Here is a 22,844-nt window from a genome sequence, read left to right as displayed (position 1 = left end):
TTTGCTTCCTTTCTCTGCCTGGACAGATGCAAAACTACATTGCAAATGCTCCCCAAGACATCCAGAAGGCAGATATAAGCTATCTGCAGAAACAGGTATGATGAGTACTCTGTGCTCTCTGGTTAAGAGAGCCTGCATGATGTGGGAGAAAATGAAAGCAACAGCAGGGTCTCCAGTCCTGCAATAAATGAGCTGTAGGGAAGGAGGAAGCATAAATTCGGGTTCATCACCTCACTGTATTTTGAGATATAATATCATAAATGAATTCAAATGTAATTACAGTTATTCTGTAGATCCCACATACACCTCTGCATTAATAATTCTTCCATATTCTAGTAGAAAGAACCTCTTTTTTTTTTTTTTCTCAGAAAATAAGAACACACTAAGTGACTGTTTTGCCTTTGTTTTGTTCTTTTAGTGTGTCAGTGTTCACATTTTTCTCTGTTGTCTGTAGCAGTTGTGAGGTGCTTCCTTTCCTTTTCCAAATAATATGTGTATGTATTCAGTTACAATAAAAAGAAATGCCTAAGGAAAAAAGAGTAAAATTGAGATTTCTAATTTGATACAGTTATAAGATATCAGAATATCTATGTTTATACAGAGAGATACATACTCCATTTTGACAAATCATTAGATACATACTTATACATACCTATGCACATATATATAAATGTAAGGATTTGTCAAAAAATAGTTCCTATATTTATTTACAACATTTCCGTCATATTGTTTTCATTATATTCATATATTCTTTTTCAAGTAGAGATACATGTTTTTATAGATATGCATTTGGTATCAGATGTCCATGTTCAGCTTTAGAATTTTTTGGTCATAAAATTCTGACTGAAGAGTTTCTTCATGGGAGTAGAATGGTTTTGGTATGGTTTTGTAAGAGGTTTATGGCTAGACTTATACAAATACTTATGCAAAAACATCCAGGGCAATAACAAAGGTTATTGAAAAAAAGAATTTAACCAAGATGTTTAAAGTAAATACCTCCCTGAGGCAAAAGAAGATACTTCTATTTAAAGAGCCACCTTTCAGGAAACTTATTGGAAAATGACTAGAAGGATAATGGTTGAGCAGAATTCACTAGTCCAGAATCCAATATGGAGGAGAGGAAAGTACTTAATAATTAAACTCTTCCTCCTTTATATATTTCTCTCATTCTGCCACCCATTATATGGTTCCATCTGAGGGTGTTCATTGGAGTCTACAAGATCATTTTAACTTCTGAAAGTTTGCAAAAGATAAAGTTTCTAACAGCTGACTTTATAACCTCTACTGTGCTAAAATGCATTCATTTCAGTAAATGTTTCTTTGAGGTGACTTGCATAAGGTCTACTCACAAGAAGTTTAGAGGTGTATTACCAAAACTGTAGAGTTTTACTGATCTATAAATGTTAACAGGTGAAGAGACATTAGAGAAAGGTATCAACAATTTTTAAAAACTCTTCCAAAAGCCATTTAAACAAGAATGCTGAGATTTTTGTATAGGACTTAAATTTTTTTTATCTTTCATTGCAGTTCTGAAATGTCTATTGCAACAAGTTTTTGTTTGTTGGAAGGAGGATTGTAAATATTTTGACACTTAGGTGTTAAATGTAAGAGGTAAAGCACATATTCTTCATTCTTTCACTTCCACACTTTCACATTCTTAACTATATTTATCATAATTCTTTACACTCAATTTTGCTAGAAATCAAAATCAGAAAAGTTTTCCTCAGTTTATCTGTGGAATAGCAATAACATTGACAAGTATAATGCAAATAAAATTATGTTATCATTAGTATTTATGTTTAAACAAAGTCCAGTTCTGCTCAACTCTCTATTTTCCTACTCCTTTGGTAATGTTAAAAGAGAAATTAATTCATTTTGAAACCAATTGCCTGTAATTTCACTGACTTGATTGAATTTTTGTTTGTTCATGTCTGGTCTGGATGTACTCCTAGTTTTTTTATTTATGTGATCCCATTATTTTACACATAAAGCATTAAAAGACAGCCTGGGTTTGAGGAAAGGAGTCTGTAGTAGCAGAGATATGAGTGTGTCCCAAAAGGCACTGCTTGATACCTGCATTTGAATAAAAAATTCCATTTCTATGGTAAAATCCATTTTGCCTCACTTAATACATGGGACATTAGTGTCATATCTTGGGGGAGATTACAGTTCTCCTAATTCCCTTCTGGTTTTGGCTTTAGATGCCTGGAATCCATTCATCATCTTCAGATGCAGGCCAGTCATCCAGACTTCCTGGGTTACCTACTCTGTAGGTTCTTAAATTGTTGAGGTATCTTTGTATTTAGCCCAAGAGCTTCACAGAAACTTAATTTCACCATGCCTGTTCAGAAATATCTATTCTGGACATTCTGTCTATACCAGTCTCCCACCTAAACTCTCTTGCCAACCTTGTTTCAATGAGCAGGCACTTGAATGCTACATAGATTCCTAGTGAAGCTTTAAAAGCTAATATTTAAAAGCATTGATCAATGCTTCAACTAACTGCTAATGGTTGTGTTGAAAGCTGAAGTCTATCAGATCATTTTCCTCAATCTTCAGATGATGTTTAGGTGTACAAGACCACAAATGGAAAGATGCATCCTATTACTTTGCTTGTAGTCACCGTTAAATTGGGAAGCAGCAAATTTAAGCAGATTGGATCATATCCTGTGGTATCCCGAGCTCCCTCCCACTTTCCACTTGTCTAGAAAATCAGGGTATTCTGTAAGCACCAGGCAAGTAAAATTACAATGGAATAGAACCTAAATTGATCAAACTGGAGTCCTTGTTGTTTTTTCATATACAGGTACACTGGAAAACCACGATTAAATGTGATTTATAAACATTAGCTCATACTGTAACCACTATTCTTTTAATTCATGGCACTGTTCACTGTAAAGTTTTGACAGGTTAAGTAAGCAGAGTGCCTACTAATACTCTGGTGCTTAATGATAACTGCTTTTAAATGAAAGCAATCAATCTTTTTTTTTTTTTTTTTTTTTTTTTGTTTCTTTCTAGATTTGTGTAATTCATATTAGTAAATAAGTGCTTTTAGTAAATACACACAAAAACTGACAAATTTTAAAAAGCTGCTTTGGCTTTATATTTAGTGCAGGGAAGGTCTTGGTTTTTCAATCCATATCAGAATGAGCAGCCTACACTCCAGCATAATTAAGGGAAATGACTCTCTTTATAGATACCCTAAAATATATTGATGCCTGAAATAAGCCTACACAGAAGGAACTGTGGATTAAAAAATATTTTTAAATTTCTCTAAGGCTGTCAGAATTCTTAGACCCATCTTGAAAAAAGATTTAAACACTTCGACTTTCAAGGGGAAAATGTACATGAAATGGTAGAGGTTGGGTATAAAATCACTTTAGTATTTTTAAGGATTTTACAGATGACATTACCAAATTGAACAAATCCATAAAAGAGACCTTATTCAGACAAATGTATCTTATCTCAAAGGGATTTATAGATACTTCCTGTCATTAGAACGTTGTGACTGTTAGTAGACTGTGCTTTTAATCTTTCCATTCCTCCATCAGTATAAATCATGCAGATGAGAAAATGAAGCTACACCATCACAAGATGGATGAAAGGTATTGAAGAGGGTCCTGAAACCTTCTGTTAATAGAAGGTAAAATAAGGAGAGAATACACTATTTATTAGTAGGGCTGATTTTGTTAGTTTTAGTTATGTTTAAGATTCTGTTTATTTCCTGAAGTAGAATTTGCATAATAAAGGTATTTTGATCTATTTAATTATATTATTTTTAATATGTGACAGGAAACATCTATTTTGATAATCATATTTAGCTTTTTTTTAAAAAAAAAAAAAAAAAAAAAAAAAGTTATTATTATTCTAGCCATGCATTTTGTCCTTCTCTCTGACTTATTTGCAGAAATTTTGTCCAGTGTCCTGGACACTTCTTAGACACCAGGTACACATGTTTCTAAGCTGTTCCTTGAGCTACCTTGTAGCTTTGTATTCTTATCATACAATTTCAATTTGTTGTTCATGTTTAAACCTAACTCTTCTCCAATGTCTTGGTCTAAAAAATATGACCATCAAAATATTTTACATTCTATAAAAGTGCTGTTGAAGAGTAGAAAGATCAAGTAGGGCATAAGGTCAGAACTACACTACTGTATTTGAATGAGCATTATCCAATACATTCAAATTCAGACATAAGTTGGTGCATCTTGATAACCTTCAGTGGATTTAAATCAGTCTGTCTAGTAGAAAATCTGAACCTGGGTGACCAGTCCTTTGTCCTGCCAAACAGTTTACTGAGTGTATTGGCAAGCACCATATTTGAATAAAAATTTTCAGACTGTTTTGCTAGGTCAAGCCAGTTGTCTGTCCTTCACAATAACCAATACCAAATGCCTAAGCAAATACATTAAAATAAGGTAAATATGTAATGATCATTTCCCAGTATAATGCTCCCAATTTCATCTGCATCTGGCTCAGAGATATGGTAAACCAAAAGCAATGGCATTGTGTTTAAGAGGTGTTTGTCACTTACAGATTATTCTAATCTTTTCTAAACCAGTACAAGCTCCTAGTATTCATAGCATCCAGCTCATGCAGTGTCAATAATGCAAGTGTACACAGGAAAGATCTCATGAGACACAATTTTGTTTAAAATGAAAACTTCTTCACTGTGTATTTAATTTCAAATGTATTTTGTATCATTTTCAGTGATTGCTTAAATGCTTGCTAGAATCCAGAAAGTTCCTATGCTCTTCTTTGACATATGAACCACAGATCGAATCCTGTCCATGTAAATTGAAATTCCTATTGATTTTAATGTCAATGCATGTCTGTAACGCGTTGCCATTGTCCACTTGAACTAGATGAATGCATATTAATTTAGAGTTTCTACTCTTTGCTTCTCGGTTAGATTTTGGGACAGGAGGAAAATACTGAGTGATGTGTAACTTCCTAGGACCACATGATGTTTTTGCAAGTTTAATGATGAGTTAAGAGTGCCTACCTCTACTGTGCACAAAGAACATCAGCGCCTTTGCAGAAAAACTTTTATCTAAATGTGTCCAAGCTTCTATAAAAATGGAATCTGTTGGCATAGTCTTGTAAATGCAGGCTTTACTGGAGGTGCAGCTCAGAAGTTCACGCTGTAGCTTAGGCTAAAAAACAGAAGGTTGTCCTTTTGTCCTCTTGAGTCTAGCAGCTGGTATCTCTTGACACCGCCTTGGCAAAAAGGACAGGCATAAAGACCTGGTAAAATTACAGCAGACTGGTATAAATTACAGTCCCAGATTACGTCTGACCTTTCTCCTGCATAGCAAAGCAGCACATCGATTGTAACATCCCCAAACATGCTTTGTGCATCAATAACTGTCTTCTCAATACCCTTTTTGCTAAGGCTTAAGAGAAGAGTCTCTGGAGGGCACTTGTGACTTGCGTCAGAATCTGTCAGAGGATTTTCCCTGTCAAAAATCAGAGATATGAGGTCCTGTTTCCACTTATTTATCCCAGCACAGAGTGCTAAATCAAGATTTCACTCACATATATTTCCTTTAATCTTTAAAACTATTCAGTGTTTACCTTTATGTATGAATAAATACACACTGAGTATCTGAATGCTTAATTCAGAGCAGTAAATAAAAAGCAACTGAACAAAGGCCAATAGGTGCAAAAGAAATACCAGACTCATGTCAGGAGGAAGAAAACCTGGCTATTTACACATTCTAAATTGGAAAAAAAAAAAAAATCTACAAGGTCTTACTACTCCCAGTACTATGCTTTAACCAGAAGCCCTTCTTCTCTGTTTTTTTCCCCATGACTGAACATGAGACAAGGTCAACAACAAATTAGTCAGTCCAGCTGCTCCTCACAAACACTGAAGCATTGGCCACCACATTTCCTAACTTTATGGGCCTCTGGAACAGGGCTGTTGACTAGTTAGATAGAATATAAAGCAAGCAAGTCTCACAGACTCATGCAGTCTCTGAAGGAGGGTAGAGAAGGGAACAAAAAGCAATTAATGATATGATATCTTGCATGTCTCCCTGACATACATAGAAAGATAACCATACAACTGGTTGAAATGTGACCTCACACCTGAGCTGTTTTGCTCTATGAATTAATCAAAAGTCCTTGGAAACATATTCAGCAGAATCCTGAAAGAAGAAGAGAATATTAAGGATTTTTTTGCTTCATAAAGTATCAATAGAATTCAAACTGTTTTGGGCACTAGCTCAAGAGAGTCAGTCGGTGTCACAAGAGCCATGCTGACTCTCAAGCTGATAACTTTAAAAGCTCAAGTGTCAGTATCAAAGATTTACATATAACATCACAATGCTTTTGTGAAGACTTTCTCATTAATACCACATTCATTTAAATTACATGTAAGGAACTTAAATACACTGTTGTATTTAATACGTGTATTTAACTCAACATGTGGATTTAACTTAAATACATTCTTGTATTGTTGTCATATCCCAAAAGCAAAATGGAAGTTAATTCGTTAACTCTAAAATAAAACACTAACCTTCCACCTGGTCTCTACTGTTGGCTGGTCACTGGCTGTTTACTGGGCACCAGGAAAGCTAGCAAAGCTCAAGGGAAAAATTGCTGCATGCACTTGTCCCCATACACTCACACAGAAGCACACACTTTTATCTGACACCCCTGCTAGCCACAGTTCCTCAATTGCTTCCTTCCCCAAGTGAAATTTGCTTTTCTTCCTTCATTTTGTCACGTTTGTAGCAGAAAGAGGCAATACCAAAACCACTGACAATCACTGCCTGTGACTGTGCTGTGAAGGGACTGTGGGAGCACAATAGGTGAATAGCAGAGGAGAAAAGGTGTATGAACTCCTAAGGTCTCCTGACATTTATAAAGACTTTCCATAAGATTTACTGGGTCTATAAGTGTGTAATGCACCAAAAAAAAAGTGAACCTTGCCCCTTTTTTTCTTGTTCATTGAAGCTATCACTCCTTGTCCATCAGACCTCCATCTGGAATTTAAAAAGTGGTGGGACGCTCTCACGCCCAAACCCTGCTTACTTAGCATATGAATGCTCAACTGATTGTTTGAAGTAACAATTAGGAGGACAATGGATAAAGGAGGAAACTGGAGACAGCAACTAACACCTGTGAATCAGAACTTAAACAGCTTTCTTTTACATAATTAATTAAAGAAGCAAGCACAATGTATATTAACTTGAAAATATAGTCCAAAGACAATGAGTGCAAGTAAAGCCTTTTGCTTTCAGTTCCAGGACTAAGATATAAGGTTTGATCTTTCTGCAGAAATCTTAGTCATGAGTGAATGTTGCTAAGTGTTGCAAGGGTGTTTTTTGATGGGGAGGGAGAAAGGGAAGAGAAAACGCATTTAAGAGGAATCACAGTTTCATGGGGGAGGCAGGTGGCCTAATGTTATTAAAATATGTGGAATTTAGATAGGTAGACCATCATTGTAAAGTACAGAACATTGCTAACCTTGCAAATAGCAATTATGATTTAACATCCCATAATCAGCACTGCAGACTTGTTCCCATTAAAGAAAAAGAAATGAATGCTATGCAAATGTTTCATGAAATTGTATTTACTGCAGAATGTGAGCCTAATTCTATGGCATTTTCTCAAGGAGGCAATCCATATGTGTGCTCAATGTGTTCATATGCAATTATTTCTTAAGTAGGTTATATTGTGCTTCTCTAGAACAGTATTTAATGAAGCTAGTAAAGATTATTACTTTAGAAATGATAGTCTCAAAAAATGTATCTCCAATTTGCATATATTAATAAGTATCGAGGGCATAGTCTTCCTTTTGCATGCACCAGTAGCATTGCTAGAGTTATATGGACATAAAAAGCATAACAGTGAAGGTTATTCTGTAGTCAAAAAAAAAAAAATCAATGAGCGTTTATATAGTTAGTCTCTCTAGAGACAAATAATGTCATTAAAAAGTAATATTTAGCCTTTCTCAATAAAGTTTATAGAGATACAAATAACTTCACATACATCAGCTATAATATTGCTGATGCTAGTCCACACTGAAATGACATTTTAGAATATTTATTCACTATCTTTAAATTGCATCAATAACACAAAGTTAGAGAAAACTGTAAAGTCCTAATCACACTGAAGTAAAAATTTAGGTTTCATTGACTTCCAAGTAAACTAGACTAGTTCTTTATAAAGGACATCACAGAAGACAGTTTCTTCAGGGAGAGGTCTGGTGATAGCTGTATTAATTTTAAAGGGGAAAATTCAGTTGAAATTATAAAGGAAGGAAGGAAGGAAGGAAGGAAGGAAGGAAGGAAGGAAGGAAGGAAGGAAGGAAGGAAGGAAGGAAATTAGATACAATGTGAACAATAAATAAATAAATAAACAAACACCTGGATGTAATGAAGTTTGGGAGGAAGAAACCATTAATCATACCAGCATATGTATGTCTAATTTTACGCTAAAAGTTAAAAATTGAATAACAAATGAGATTCAGATAAACTGAAAAGCATTTGTCTTTGCTTTGTTTGTGACCTTTATATGCTACAATACGAACAGTATTTATATTACAGTTAACAAGTACCATTCAAAGTCCAAAATTAAGACTAGGTACACCATACATCAGTAATTACAATAGTATTGGGAGTGAGGGGGTCATCTACTTGTCTTGTTCCTGTTAAGCTTCCAGTTTTCATGTTGTAAATTCATTGTTACTTTGCAGATTTGGTGTACGGATACTATAGACAACAGCGGAAATTGATTGAAGAGATAGATTGGTCATACACAGGTAAGCAAAACTGTCTTACTGAAGAACTTGATTTGCTTTCATATTCTTATGTTCATTCTCTTAATTTAAAGAGCACATGATGTATGTATACCACTCACTGTATGCCTAAACAATTATTAAACTAAAATCATGAGAAATTGATTCTGAAAAATTACAGTAAATTTACAATGGGATAGGTTATTTTGTTTCCTATATCTGTTACTTTTGGAACAAGAAAGCCCTCATCCTTAGAACCTTAACCTTGAGACTTGCTTTATTTGATGAATCACAGAACCATAGGATGATTTGCATTGGAAGGGACTTTATAGACCATCTAGTTCTAACCCCCTGCAGTGGGCTGATACTGTCTGGTGATACTTCCACCAGACCAGGTTGCCCAAAGCCCCATCCAACCTGGCCTTGAACACATCCAGAGATGGGGCATCCACAGCTTCTCTGGGCAACCTGTTCCAGCACCTCACCACCCTCTGAGTAAATAATTTCCTACTTATATCTACTCTTAATCTACCCTCTTTTAGTTTAAATCCATTCCCCCTTGTCCTATCACTACACTCCCTGGCAGAGTCCCTCTCCAGCTTTCCTGTAGCCTCCCTCTAGGCCCCTCTAGGTACTGGAAAGCTGCTAGAAGGTTTCCCCAGAGTCTTCTCTTCTCCAGATTGAACAACACCAACTTCCTCAGCCTTTGTAGGAGAGGTACTCCAGCCCCCTGATCATTTTTGTGTCCCTCCTCTGGACTCATTCTAATACTTCCATGTCCTTGTACTGGGGGCTCCAGAGATGAATAAAGTACTCCAGGTGGGGTCTCACGAGAGCAGAGCAGAGGAGGACAATCACCTCTCTCAGCCTGTGTACTGGCCACACTTCTTTTGATGCAGCCTGGGACACGGTTCACTTTTTGGGCTGCAAGCGTACATTGCCAGCTCATATCGAGCTTCTCGTCAACCAACACCCTCCAAGTCTTCTCATCAGGGCTGCTCTAAATCCATGCTCTACACAGTCTGTATTTGTACCTGGGATTGCCCCGACCCAGATGCAGGACCTTGCACTTGGCCTTGTTGAACTTTGTGAGGTTCTCACAGTCCCACCTCTAAGTCTCTCAAGGTCCCTCTGGATGGCATTCCTTCCCTCCAGCTTATCGGCTGCACCACATGTCTTGGTGTCATTGGAAAACTTGCTGAGGGTGCGCTCAATGTCACTGGCAAAGGTGTTAAATAGTGCCATCCCCACTACTGACCTATGAGGAACACCACTCATTACTGATCTCCACTTGGACATTGAGCCATTGACCTCAACTCTCTGAGTGTGACCATACAACCAATTCCTTATGCACTGAGTGGTCCATCCATCACATCCATATCTCTCCAATTTAGAGACAATGATTTCATGTGGGGCAGTGCCAAATGCTTTGCCCAAGTTAAGGTAGATGGGCAAGAATGACATATCATTTGCTCTTCCCCTATCCACCAGTGCTGTAACACCATTGCAGAAGTCCAACAAATTTTTCAGACATGACCTGCCCTCAGTGAAGCCATGTTGGCTGTCACCAATCAGATCCTTATTTTCCATGTGAAGGCTGAGCTTTCATTGTTAGGTACTCTTTTGTCTGAATGTTACTATTCTCGTAAGTCTGAAAAGCATACAGAACAGCTGAAACAAGATAAATCACATTTTGTGGGTGGAAACATATGCATACACTGTGTATGAACTACTGCACTTTGCCTCTGATTGCCTGATTACCTTTTCCAGGTACCATCCTGCTTATCCTAAAAAGTCAGTCATTTGGGCAATAAGCTCTCTCATTTATGTAAGCAGGAAACCCTTAAGATATACCCTAAAATTCTGCATAAACTTTGCCTAAAATCACAGAAGGATTATGGGAAATTCACAGTTTGACTCCTTAGATTATTCTGTATAAGTCAAGCAACTTTCAATAATATTGGAAAGGTAAATTTGTCCTAAATAATACATATATTTTATGCAGAACTAAAAAAGTGGCTTCCTGTGAATGTATTTAGTATCTTACATTTATAATTATTTATGTTACTGTTTCAAACAGAAAAGAGAAAAAAAATGTTAAAAGAAATAAAGATTATCAAATTTCAATTTTTCATATATTTGGTTCAAAATGCGTTCCTGTAGTTAAAGAAAATAATACCATTCTTTTTCTTTCTTTTCACTGTCTTTCTCATTTTCAAGACAGTTTTTATCTTCCAGGGCAAAATATATCTAACAAGTTTTGAGCCTAGAGAGAATTGAAACAGGCTAGTCATAAACCCTTCAAAATGAGATTTATAATGAAAACTCACCCTTACACACATTGTACTGCAAAATCCAAGCATACAATCAATCAATACAATATTTCATGTTCAAAATCCATCCGTTTTTTTAATATTGCAGTTAGAGAAATGCAAGGATAAGCCTCCAGGATTACAGGTGACCAGAGGGCAATTTATGAATTTACTTTAAAGAATAGTGAATGGATTTTGCATAGAACATCAGAGAACGATAGAGCTCTTTCCCAGTCCACATAGAGCACAAACCCGCTGTGCAGCTGCTGCAATAGTCACAGGTTATGTATGCTGTGTATTTTGTATTGCTGGATGGCAAAATAGCATGGACTTTTACAAGCTGAAGGATTCAGATAAGTTAGTTCACTCTCAATGTGTGAGATGCCTTCATGTAGTCATCTCACTTCATGTGCCTTGCCCTAGAGACTCTACTGCTGGCAGTGGGGTGGCTGAGTGCAAGAGTCATGTTCCTGCTGCCCTATGGGTCCCCAGCACACATAACGCAGCCAGCTCCAGTCATGGAAGGACAAGGGTTTTCAAAGCTTTTTGGCACGGCTGCATGTAAATCAGGTACTTGGTGTCTAGGTATCGTGAACCTTGTGATAAATGGTATTTTTCTGAAATGCCATGGAGTTGGTTCATGGTGTGAATGGAATATGCAAATTCAACTTGCACTTAAAAAACACAGTGTTCCTGAATGTGAAGAAAAATTACAAATTTTAACATCACTGTGCATTGGAGGCACAGAAGTCGGGAGGCTGAGACGTACTTATTTTGATCTCATTCATTTCTAATAAATTATTTGCTTATTTTAATCTCATTTTATTCCTGAGGCTCTGCTCAGAATGTTTAGAGCTCAAGTGCAAGTGTTGTCAGGTACTTGTATGTACATGTATAACTACTACACCTAACTCAGATTTATGGCTTTGAGACATAAACCAACATGCACATTTCTGAATAGATGGCCTATACTTTGGCAGTTCATCCTTTCCTCAGACACAAGTTATATTCCTCTATTTTATAATGCACTCACTGAAAAACCTGAAAAAATAGCCTCTTTGTGGCAATGAAGTTTTAAGAGTAGGCCTTGGCATCCTACAGCTATAGAGTTTGATCAGCTATGAGTAAGAATCGTCTAACTGGCCTGGTAAATTTATCTGATTTAGAGCAGACTTCATTCTCTATATCAAATAAGAAATTTCAAATGCATTAGCCACAGTGGGTCAATAAACTCCTTTTGCTATGAGGAAAAAGTAAAACAAAACTAGAACTAGAACTAGAATTACCTGCTGAAATCACGTAATTTTTGAAGGTGAAGTTTCCTAATACAGCAGTTTCACCTACTGTAAGTTATGTGACTCATCATCAGATTTTGATTCTTGGGTAAATGCCTAATGAAGGTGTAGATGTTACTGGAAACATTTTGTAGTAATTCTAGGACTGCAACTTTAATCTATAGGGAAAGCCTGCACTTTCAAGCATGATGTTTTTGTGTTTGTATGTGCTGACTTTACATATATTTGTATAAACAAATGGAGTGAGTGTTAAAGGTGTGGAGAGTGCAAATACACTTTGGAGTTGCATCCATTTTTTCATGAATAAGTGGTTTAAAACTAATTTATTAGTAAGCTTTAGTTGAGCAACCTTTCTTTTTTTTTATTAAAAAAGTGATAGAAATTATTTTTGATGACATAATGAAAATTTGTGGATGACATCATATACTAAAAGCAAATCAAACCATTTTTACTTGTAGAAAAAACAGGTATGCTGAGAAAATATATTTCCTCAAATCATTTACATACTGATTAATGACCAAAGATCATTCAGACATTATTTAGCTGCATCACTAAGGTTAGGTAATCTCATTATTTCAAGCCATTAAGCAGGCAATATGAGCTTCCATTATTTTTCTAACATACAAATGAAGTATTAACTTTTTATTGCTTTGTTTATCTGCATTGCCTTTGACAGAAGTAATGATATAATGTTTTCTTATTTTTAACGTCTGGTTGACAGTAGCTTGTGAAACTCCAAATGTGAATGTTCCTGTCAAATTATCAAACAACACCAAAAGTAATGTGGGTTTGTTGTGGGTTTGTTTGTCTGTTTGTTTGTTTTTGTTTGTTTGTTTGTTTGTTTTTTAGTGAAATTTCTTTCTGTTGAGGTTATTACTCCTGGAATTTGGGTTCTTGTTTGTTCTGCAACAAACAGGTTATGTGGTTTAGGGGAAAACCAGAGCTGAAATCTGTTAGAAGCAAGAAATTCTGAACAGCCTTCCAGGAATTACAAAACTTTTTAGAATTTGTTATGTAAATGAATAGCACATCCAGTTCAGTGTTCTTTGTCTTAGCAAGGCTATTAAGTTCAGTTTGTGCTGCCATTCATTATGTGATACAATGATCCACAGTTGCTCCATAGACACAGGCAACTCTGATCTTGGGCAAAGAGTGATTTCAGTCTAAAATGCTGAGCCTCCAGGTACTTGAAGGACAATTTTGTGGTTTGGTTGTTTGGGTTGTTTTTTTTTCAAGAAGAATGTGTATTTACTTTTTCTTGAGGGGGATGTGGGTGGATGGGAGGTGGAGTGGATTCTGGACTACAGAATCAGAATAATTTTGGGTTGAAGGGCTCTTTGAAGATCAGCTGGTCCAACCCCCTACTCAAAGCAGAGATAACTTCAAAGTTCAAGCAGGTTGTTCAGACCTTGTCCAACTGAGTTTTGAAAATCTCCAAAGAGGGAGACAATGCAGCCTCAGTGACATGTTTTACCTTCATTCTGAAGTTGGTTTTTTTTTTTTTTCATTTAGACAACTGCAATTTCTCTTATAGCAACTTGTGATTATTGCCTCTTACCTTTCACTTGTGCACTGCTTGTAGATCACCTTTACAGTAGACTTCAGCCATGCTCCCTCATTCCTCTCTCTACCCTGTGCTGGGGTGTCCTCACCTCAAGTACTCTATACAGTTTGGGACACCACAGTATAAGGACATGAAGCTATTAGTGTCCAAAGGAGGGCTACAAAGATGGCAAAGGGTCTAGAGGGAAAGACATATGAAGAGTGTTTGAGGTCCCTTGGTTTGTTCAGCCCAGAGCAGAACAGGCTGAGGGAGGCCTCATTGCGGCCTGCAGATCCTTCACAAGGGGAGTGGAGGGGCAGGCACTGAGCTCTGCACTCTGGGGACAGCGACAGGACCCAAGGGAACGGCATGGAGCTGGGACAGGGGAGGGTCAGGCTGGGTGTTAGGGAAAGGTTCTGCACCCAAAGGTGCTTGGGCTCTGGAACAGGCTCCCCGGGGCAGTGGTTACAGCACCGAGCCTGCTGGAATTCAAGGAATGTTCGGACAATACTCTCAGACATGTTTTGATTTCTGGGTGGTCCTCTGTTAGAGCCAGGAGTTGGACTCAGTGATTCTTGTGGGTCCCTTCTAACAGCATATTCTATGATTCTATTCTATGATCTCCAGCCTCTACAAACTCAGTTGCCACAGTACAAGGACATCCTTGTACAAGATGTCCTCCAATCACCTGACAATATCAGTGGCCCTTAGTTTGTCAATATCTGTCTCATGCTGGCTTGGGAAGGAAGTCAAAACTGGACCCACTATTCTAGATGTCACCTTACTAGTGCACCATAGAGGAAAATAATCATTTCCCTTGTCTTGCTGGCCAGTCTTGTTAATGTTGCCTGATATCTTGGCCTTCCTCACTGCAACGGCACGCTGCTGACTCACACACAACACCGTGTTCATCAGGATAATTAATTACCATCTTTTCAGATAATTTTGAATAACTGGTATATCTCAGTGGTAAAATTTGTCAGGATGTTGATTCTCTTCTGACACTTGCATCAGTATCCACTGTAACAACACCTAAATATAATGGTTTGTTGTTTTTACTCCCATGTTGAACACTAAAATAATTTGTTAAAATTGTTATCATTTTATGTCTGATTCAATATGCTCTGAAGATATCTCCATAGTTTATTGTTCCTCATTACTGTTTCTACAAGGATAAAACCTTAGCTGTCATTTGAAAAGCTATTTTTGCCACCCCAGCATCTGGAACTTTTTGCTTGTGGCTTCATATATAGATGCCTATAGAAAGGCTATGAAATGAAAATAATCTTATTTTCAGTGATACTGAGAAAATGTAATTCTCCTTATAGCCCAAATAAGACACAGTGTTTTAATTTCAAATTTTGTTTTATCATCTGCTACTACTGTGACAATTCACACATTCATTGCTTGTAAAGTTTATGGGAAAGTAAGTTGTTGCATATGTCCATAAATATTTACAGGTCTATTTTGCTTTTCACTCAGCCTAAAAAGTAAGTAAGGATCTGCATTTTCTCAACTGTGGCTCAAGAAAACAATTTTGACATTGGTAGCTGATTGTACTTATTCTATAAGTTGCCTTCTGCTTCTATTACTCATCAATTTGATACAGGGAAACTGGAAAGTTTCAGGATCTTCCCTCATCATCAACCTGTCTCCCTGTTCAACAGCCATCTGTTGGAAGGATAGACAAGGCCAAGGATGTAGCTGCAAGGCCTTTTGCCTTGCAGTTGCAACAGAGGAGAAGCTGTACTGAAGACTGTATGTGTGTCTCCTCGGTCTTGCTATTCCTTCTATGTGAAGAAGCTGTTAACCCTGCATATGATGCCTGCTATTCCTAAAAACAATGCTTATGTGTTAAAAGGAATGTGGAAATGAGTTAGAAGTTAGCATGCTGATATAAGAGCAAGTTAGGTTCAAGTACAGCCAGCTGCAAGGGGCTATTTCCAGAAGAATATGAAATAGTTCCTGGATCAGGAAAAAGGCAGTGGGAGGGTGGAGGTGCAGGGTCTGGATCCCATCCATTACAGTCCAGTGAGGCATTAGGTAGAAAAACCATTTCATGAGCCAAACCTAAGAGTCAAGCTGTGTGTGGAGGCACCAGCAGGAGCTGGCTAGAGTTGTGATCCAGGAGCTGCCTGCTGAACCAACTGATTTAATAGACAGCTCTACCAGACCAAAGTGAAAAGTCTCTAGGGCAGCCCTGGAAAAAACTGATGAAACATCCTGTCATCACTAGCTGGATAAAACTCTTGGGAGATGATGCATATCAAATTAACTTCACATTTTTTCTTGCCATCTAGCTATCATGGCAGTATCAACATAAGTTTGTGAGATTTGTCTTTTCATCGCCTATGAAATAATTTGCATTTTGTTTTACATTCACAGAGTATAATCATGAGTGATGTGCTGCATCAGTTGTGACTAATAAAATAAAGAAAAGTCTATACTCTTGAGCCCTGAGTGTTCCTTGTATGAGGGATGCATCGTAATTAATCAAGATAATGTGCATTCTTTTATTAACTCATATAACAGTAGCTCTGCAGAGGATCTCTTATTTTTTTAGTAGACCTTATGCTTCAGAGGCTGTCATACCTTTTCTTGCATAATAGCTCATTGCATGTATTTACATCCTCCAGATTGTACAGCCACTCACAGTTCCAGTATTTTGTCACTACACTCACAGACTAATTATTTAACAAGCCTATTATATTATTATGGTTTTGTGAAGGCTGATGATTCAGCAACAAAAATTACAGTGTTGTGCATCTGTTCATATTAAAGAGACAAGGTGTCCTAAATCAGGGAGTGACACTATGGCATCGATGACCATAGAGAAGTCCCCTTTTAAGATATCTTAATTTACTGAATCAAAAACACAAGGGAAGTTGTTCAACACAAGAAATCTACTCAGGATATTTGTGGTCAGACGTTTGAATTCATATGAAATAATATGGTTCAAACATCAGCTGTCTCCATTCTCTTCTGTAATGAGATGATATTTGAGGAGTAGAAGGCTGCCAGAAGAAAAGTGCAATTTATTAAGCTTCAATTCAGTCAATATTTATAGGATAAACTGAGTACAACTTGCATAGGGTTTTGGGAGAGGGGAAATTAATCCCATATTCATTGACCATTCAAAGTTGGATGTTTGTAGGACAGGTATGAAGAACAGCAAGTTGGTATCCATATTTGGCATCTCATTGGTAAAAAAAAAAAAAAAAAAAAAAAGTCATTTTTCAGTCAATAAAGATGTAAGTCATTTGTATGCAATTTCCTCATAAGGAACTCTGATAAGGCCTGTCCCTTCCCCCATTTCTTTCTTTAAATGCTGTGAACCATTTGGGTCATTTTCAGAAACAGCATATCACTTCATTCTGAGCACCAACTAGATTACTTAAATGCAGGAGAGTCTTTTTCTGACGTGTAGAGATCAACACATAAGGTATTTGGATAGTGTGGCACTGCTGTTTTAACAAGGTCTGGACAGGGTTCACAGAGATATAGAAACTACCCATTAAGTAAATGTGATTTGAAATCGAAAGCTTTTTTAGGAGTGCTGTCTTTGGGACTACACAAAACTTAGATGAAAACCAAAAAAAAAAAATTAAAAAAAAAAAAAAAAAAAAAAAAAAGAGATACCTCACAGTAGATTAGAGCTTGTGTTTAAGCCTCTTTACCCTTGAAAAGGATCATAAAAGTATCCTCATATATATATTAGTGAATGATTTCTCATTTACAAGTGCATTCAATCAGTGCTAAAGTGAGAAGGATATGTGCTTGAGGACTACTTGCTTCCAGACTGCAGAGATGACTATTTTGAGATTTTCATCAAGATGATTTACAGATATGTGAAGTTTAGAGCCCTGCAAGTAATTCTCCCATTGATTATATTTACAGAAGGCCTTGTTTTACTTACCTGCTACAGCCCTTTTGCTTAGGTCCCACTTATGAACATTTTTATTCAAAGGGGTATTCTGATCTATTTATAATAACCTTTGTTCATTTTTTTCTCCTATTGTACTCAAACCCCATTCAATTCAGTATGAACAGTTTACAAACCTACTGAAGTAAGGGCAATAATTAACTCTACAACATATTCACAAATTTGATGCCGTTCATGACCTAACAAGTTTTTCTATGGGCAAATAGTGGTTAAAGCAGTCCTAAAAAATACATGGCTAGCTAAGTCTGCATTGCTAGGAGCAGAGAAAGAAGGTAGATGAAGTATGAAGATGAAGGTAGGAGGAAGTATCCTAAGAAGGAGGAGTGTGGCCTCCTTCTTTGACAGGAGAAAGCTCTCATGTGGGCTCAGGTGCCCTTAAAGCCACAACCACTGCAAGCTTAGTAAGCTTGGTATCTTCAAATGTGCCTGACTTGAGTTAAGCAGAGCATGGGAGGAGCAGAACATCCTATTTCCATTTAAAAATTTTTAATGCTAAGTTAATGCAAATTACTATAATCCATCTTTCATGCTAAAACTGTTTATTTTGGAATTTCATATTTGGAATTTCATTTTTAAATTCTATAACATGATTTTTTTTTTCCAGAAAAATATTTTTTCCAAAATTTTTCAATATACAAGACTGGGGAATCCCATGAGAAGTTTTGTTTTGGATGAATCAACATTTTCTGAAAAACAACAAGACACAAACAAAACAAAAAAACCGACCCACTGAAAAAGTCCTGCCCTTTCTAAATTTAACTTGTAGGAAAAAAATGGTGCTTTCAGTTCTACAGGTGCCCCTGTTATGTGTAAATAATGTCACCTTCAGAGACAAAATGTACCTCTGCTTCACTTCAACTGCATGTTCAGAGCCAGCCCAGTTGGTAGATTTGTGGCTGGGCTCACTTGTGAAGCATTAGCATGGTTGCTGCATTTCTTCCCACCTGCTCACTGTTGCAAAGGCCATGAAGTTCTGCTGGTGCCAGCAACAGCTAGTTCAGTCTGAAGGCTTGCTGAAAGTGGTAGTAATTCATGTCTAGGTGAATAAATTAGCAAGAGGCAGAAATCATTCTTGTTTGTACATAGAATACTATGTCAAGAGTCTCTGAGGGATGACATGGTGTTTATTTGTATACACTTGATTTATATGCAGTATCATGACTTGTATTGGCACATCAGCACACTTCTAAGAAACTGAATTATACAGGATAATTATATAATTTACTTACAATGGGAAGATTCATTCTAGAAAGTTTCTTCAAAGAGGTCTGTGCCCTGTTTCTCTATCACAGTAACAAGCTTTCCACACCACCTTGGAGATGGCATGCCTAAAAGCTGCTTACATCCCAATGTGTGTGATTCCAAATTAAAGCTCTGTGGCCCCATATTTGTCTTTGAATTTCACAGCTTTTCTTCCCCCTGCCTTTATTCTGCACTTGTGATGTGCATGAAACTACTTTGGCACATTCAAAGGCATTTCATCTTGTGGAGAAAGTCCTGCTGAAAGTTGTCAAGGTCTAAAACTGTTTCTTAGCAGCAGAGTCCACAGGACAGAGGCTGTGCCTCCGCTAGATTTATCAGCTGAGCTGTACCCTCCATTGTTTGGTTGCCAGAATACAGAAGTTCACTTCTGATGTCTTTCAGCTGTGAAAGGTGCATAAAGTGTTGTGTTTTTTTTTTAAAAAGGCCCGGTTCAGGCGTCTAGCTGCACATAGATTTAGCCATTTCCTGCTATGCTTTAGCAGTTGTGCTCACAACAAACTCCACATCCTTCCTGCAGGGGCCTTTTTCTGCTCTCCTGTGAGAGCTTTCTTTATGAGAAATTAAACTGTGGCTTGATCTGATATTGCCTGGCAGTGATCCTATTTTAGGAGCCACAGAAACAATTGACTGTCTTCTTCCATCCATTATTATAGATGCTGCATGTCAGAGCTAAGCTGTTTTCCCTCTGAATGTGGTGTTTCTCTGTCAGTGCCTTCTCTGTCAGAGAGCTTTATCTGATGAAAACTGTGTTAACCAGAGAAATGTTTAAAAGACAGTTAAGAAAATGAAGATATTGAAAATGGAAAAGTGAGGTACCAAATGCTGGGAAAAAATAATAATTTACATATACAGACTTGGAAATCTATCTTAAACTTCTAATATTTCCTATCTATGAAAGGAGTAAATTCAGGGCTTGGGTGTATGGTCACAGACTGACAACAATTATTTTTAATGAGTTAATGAAAAAAGAAGCATGCAACAAAATGCCTATCTTGCATTACCCTGCTTGATTAACTAGAAGGGAAAAACTGAAAAAAAAAAAAAACATTTTCTGGAGTATTTAGGATCATTGGGTCATGGTTCATAAATAATTTCTGAATAGAGTAGAACCATTTCTGAAGAGAGTAGATTTTCTGCCTGTTTTTACATGGTCTCACCACTTTGCTTATACACAGTAAGGTATCTTGGGTTTTTTAGCTGTATGATTTCTGTCAATGTTCAGAGAAGCAAATAGCTCTGGCTTGAATGATATTCAGGGAAAAATTACAAGGAAAAAGATATTTATGTTTTTCTGGTCAAATGCCTATTCATGAAAGCTAACTTTACTCTGTGAACAGAGCCAAGGAGTTCCAAGCGATGTTATTGCTAAATAGGAGCACCAGCTCTTCACCACCTGTTTTTACCTGATTTCAGAGCATGCAGGACAGATGAAAGAAGACCAGCACAAACAGGTGGCACACAATATGTAACATGTTTTACTGGGGAGGAAATGTATAATTTAAATAACACAACCATTCATTTTCTTCAACTGTGAGTACTTGCTTCAAACAGATACAGTATGTACCGTAACTAATCTTTACCAACACATCTGAACCACCAAAGAGAAATCTGTATACATGCCAGTCCTAATGTGACCATACTATGTGTATCCAATCAAAATAAGAACATTTGTTCTCCTGCAAATAAAAGGAACAGATGATAATCTGTTGCAGTGGCTTGATCACACGTCTGAGGTTCCCCTTGAAACTGCTTGCTTTAGCTATGGAGTATGTGCTAAAAAGAGCTTTTCTGCATGACTTCCTGTGTCTTCTCACTCCATCCCTTTTTCTAGAGCCATCTTTCTACCCTTTCCATTTGACACTTTTTGTCAAATTGGCTTATTTCTTCTCTAATGGTGTAGCCACTACTTCAGTTTCCCTTTTTCATCATAAAGTTTTTCTTTTTCCCACTCACCAAAAGATTGTGTGGTGTTTTGTTGCCTGCTTCTCCTTGACATTTATTAGCAGCTGCATGAAAAATCTGTCAATTTGCCACTGCCTTGTGTGTTTCCAGGAGAAACTCTTTCTCCTCCTGAGTAACTAACAGAGAAAGAGTCAGCTGCATGTTTCCTTGACTATCTTGCAGTCTCTCTCAGCTGCCTTTTCCTAAATGTCAGGGACACTCTCCAGTGTGGTTACCATGGTGCCTTCTGCTGGAATGGCTGCAAGAGTTCACAGCAGCCAGCAAAACCACTGTACATTTTATAGGAACATACTGTGATAAACCAATTTACTTGCTATATCATGGTTAAATGGAACATAACCAAAGGTGCTTTTTGGTGCATATTTTGTGTAAGATTGGCCTCAATTTTATACCATCTGAAAACCATCAATCAATTAAGAATATCTGCCTAGTCCTTCCATTTGTGACTGTATTGCTGTATCTACAGATGTGTTACATGCTGCATATATAAACCTGCTGGTGAGCTTGTCAACTCAGCAGCTCTATACATAAATATAAAAGCTGATGAATAACACTGAGATTTATGTTATGCTATATTCATTAACTGCCTTCTTTAAGAAGGTATGAAAACATTATGTTTCCTCATAAAGTATTAATCAATCTGAAACAATGTCATCAGAAAAAAAAAAAGAAAGAAAAAAAAAAAAACTTTTCTTTGATATGGTTTCCTGTTGTGAAAGACAATAAAAAGTACATCTTGTATCCAGCCATTGGAAAACATTATTTTTTAAACCTCAGGTTTATAACTAACAATCTGGAGATACGTTTGTAGCTGAAATAGCTATGTCCTTTTGAAAATACCAATTGATTTTAAAACTCGTTTTGAAATAGATGCAACTGAGTCATGCTGTTTTCTCTAAAATGTATCATTCACTTCATAGGCAGATTTCAAAATAAACGTGAATAAAAGCCTTTGTTCCAAAGAATAAGTTAGCAGTAAGTTCTGTTCCAGCCATTTGTTTCAAGGTAAATTGGTCATGTTCTGTTTCAATAAATGGTTCAATAAACTGGAAACACTGCATCAGATTCAGCCATCAAAGAAGAGCTCTCAACACATGGTCTTTCTCTCCAGTTGCTCAACTTTAGCCCTATAAATGAAGTCAGTTGGATTTTCCACAGTGATTAAGTTCCTTTCATTAAATTGTTCAGGTTTTTTCTTATTAGAACCAGAAATGACTCCCCAGCTTCAACACCCTGCTATTACAGTCAAGCATGCCTTCTATATCCTGCACGAAGTTAACCAAACTCTGTTTTAACAAAGCAGTTGTTTTCTTTTTAGTTGCACTAAAAGACTATCACAGAACTTCATGCTTGACATTTAAACTTTACCTGGATTTCCAGGCCAACCGTGCTAATGCACTGTCAATGTCATCTCATTCTTCTGATAGAGTTAGTCTGCTCACTTGTTTCTCCAGAAGCTGATCTTTTCCATTGCCAGGATTTACCTGCACTGATATCACTCTCATGTTTGTTTTTAAATTAAACTAAGAGGTTTTAGTCTTTTCTTGTCCCCTTTTGATCATTTTATCAGCTTTATTTGCTCACTTTTGATTCCTTTGAATCTTCCTTTGTCTTCAAAATAGGTGACCAGCATGTCGTGTGCTTATCCCAAAGGAGCTCTTCCCATGAGGTTGTGCAGAGACGTTTACACTTTTCTGTCTTTACTAGGACTTGCCTAGTTAAAGATTCAGAAGTCATTTGCCTTTCCGTCACACTGTTTACAATCCTCTGTGACTGA

At 37.0% G+C, this 22,844-nt stretch overlaps 1 protein-coding gene across 1 annotated transcript in view; it reads left to right on the top strand.

Annotated features, from left to right (window-relative positions):
• The window catches only part of PTPRZ1 (protein tyrosine phosphatase receptor type Z1), a 138,765-nt gene that overhangs the window by 29,575 nt on the left and 86,346 nt on the right, over positions 1–22,844 (top strand). Inside the window, 1 exon segment of the mRNA XM_032197072.1 lies at positions 8,708–8,773. Within this exon segment, the coding sequence (XP_032052963.1) occupies positions 8,708–8,773 (66 nt within the window).

This window comes from Aythya fuligula, chromosome 1 (assembly GCF_009819795.1).
Source record: "Aythya fuligula isolate bAytFul2 chromosome 1, bAytFul2.pri, whole genome shotgun sequence".
NCBI classification, from domain to species: domain Eukaryota; kingdom Metazoa; phylum Chordata; class Aves; order Anseriformes; family Anatidae; genus Aythya; species Aythya fuligula.
The sequence above is the reverse complement of the archived record's forward strand: the minus strand, read 5'-3'. Positions and strand labels throughout refer to the sequence as shown.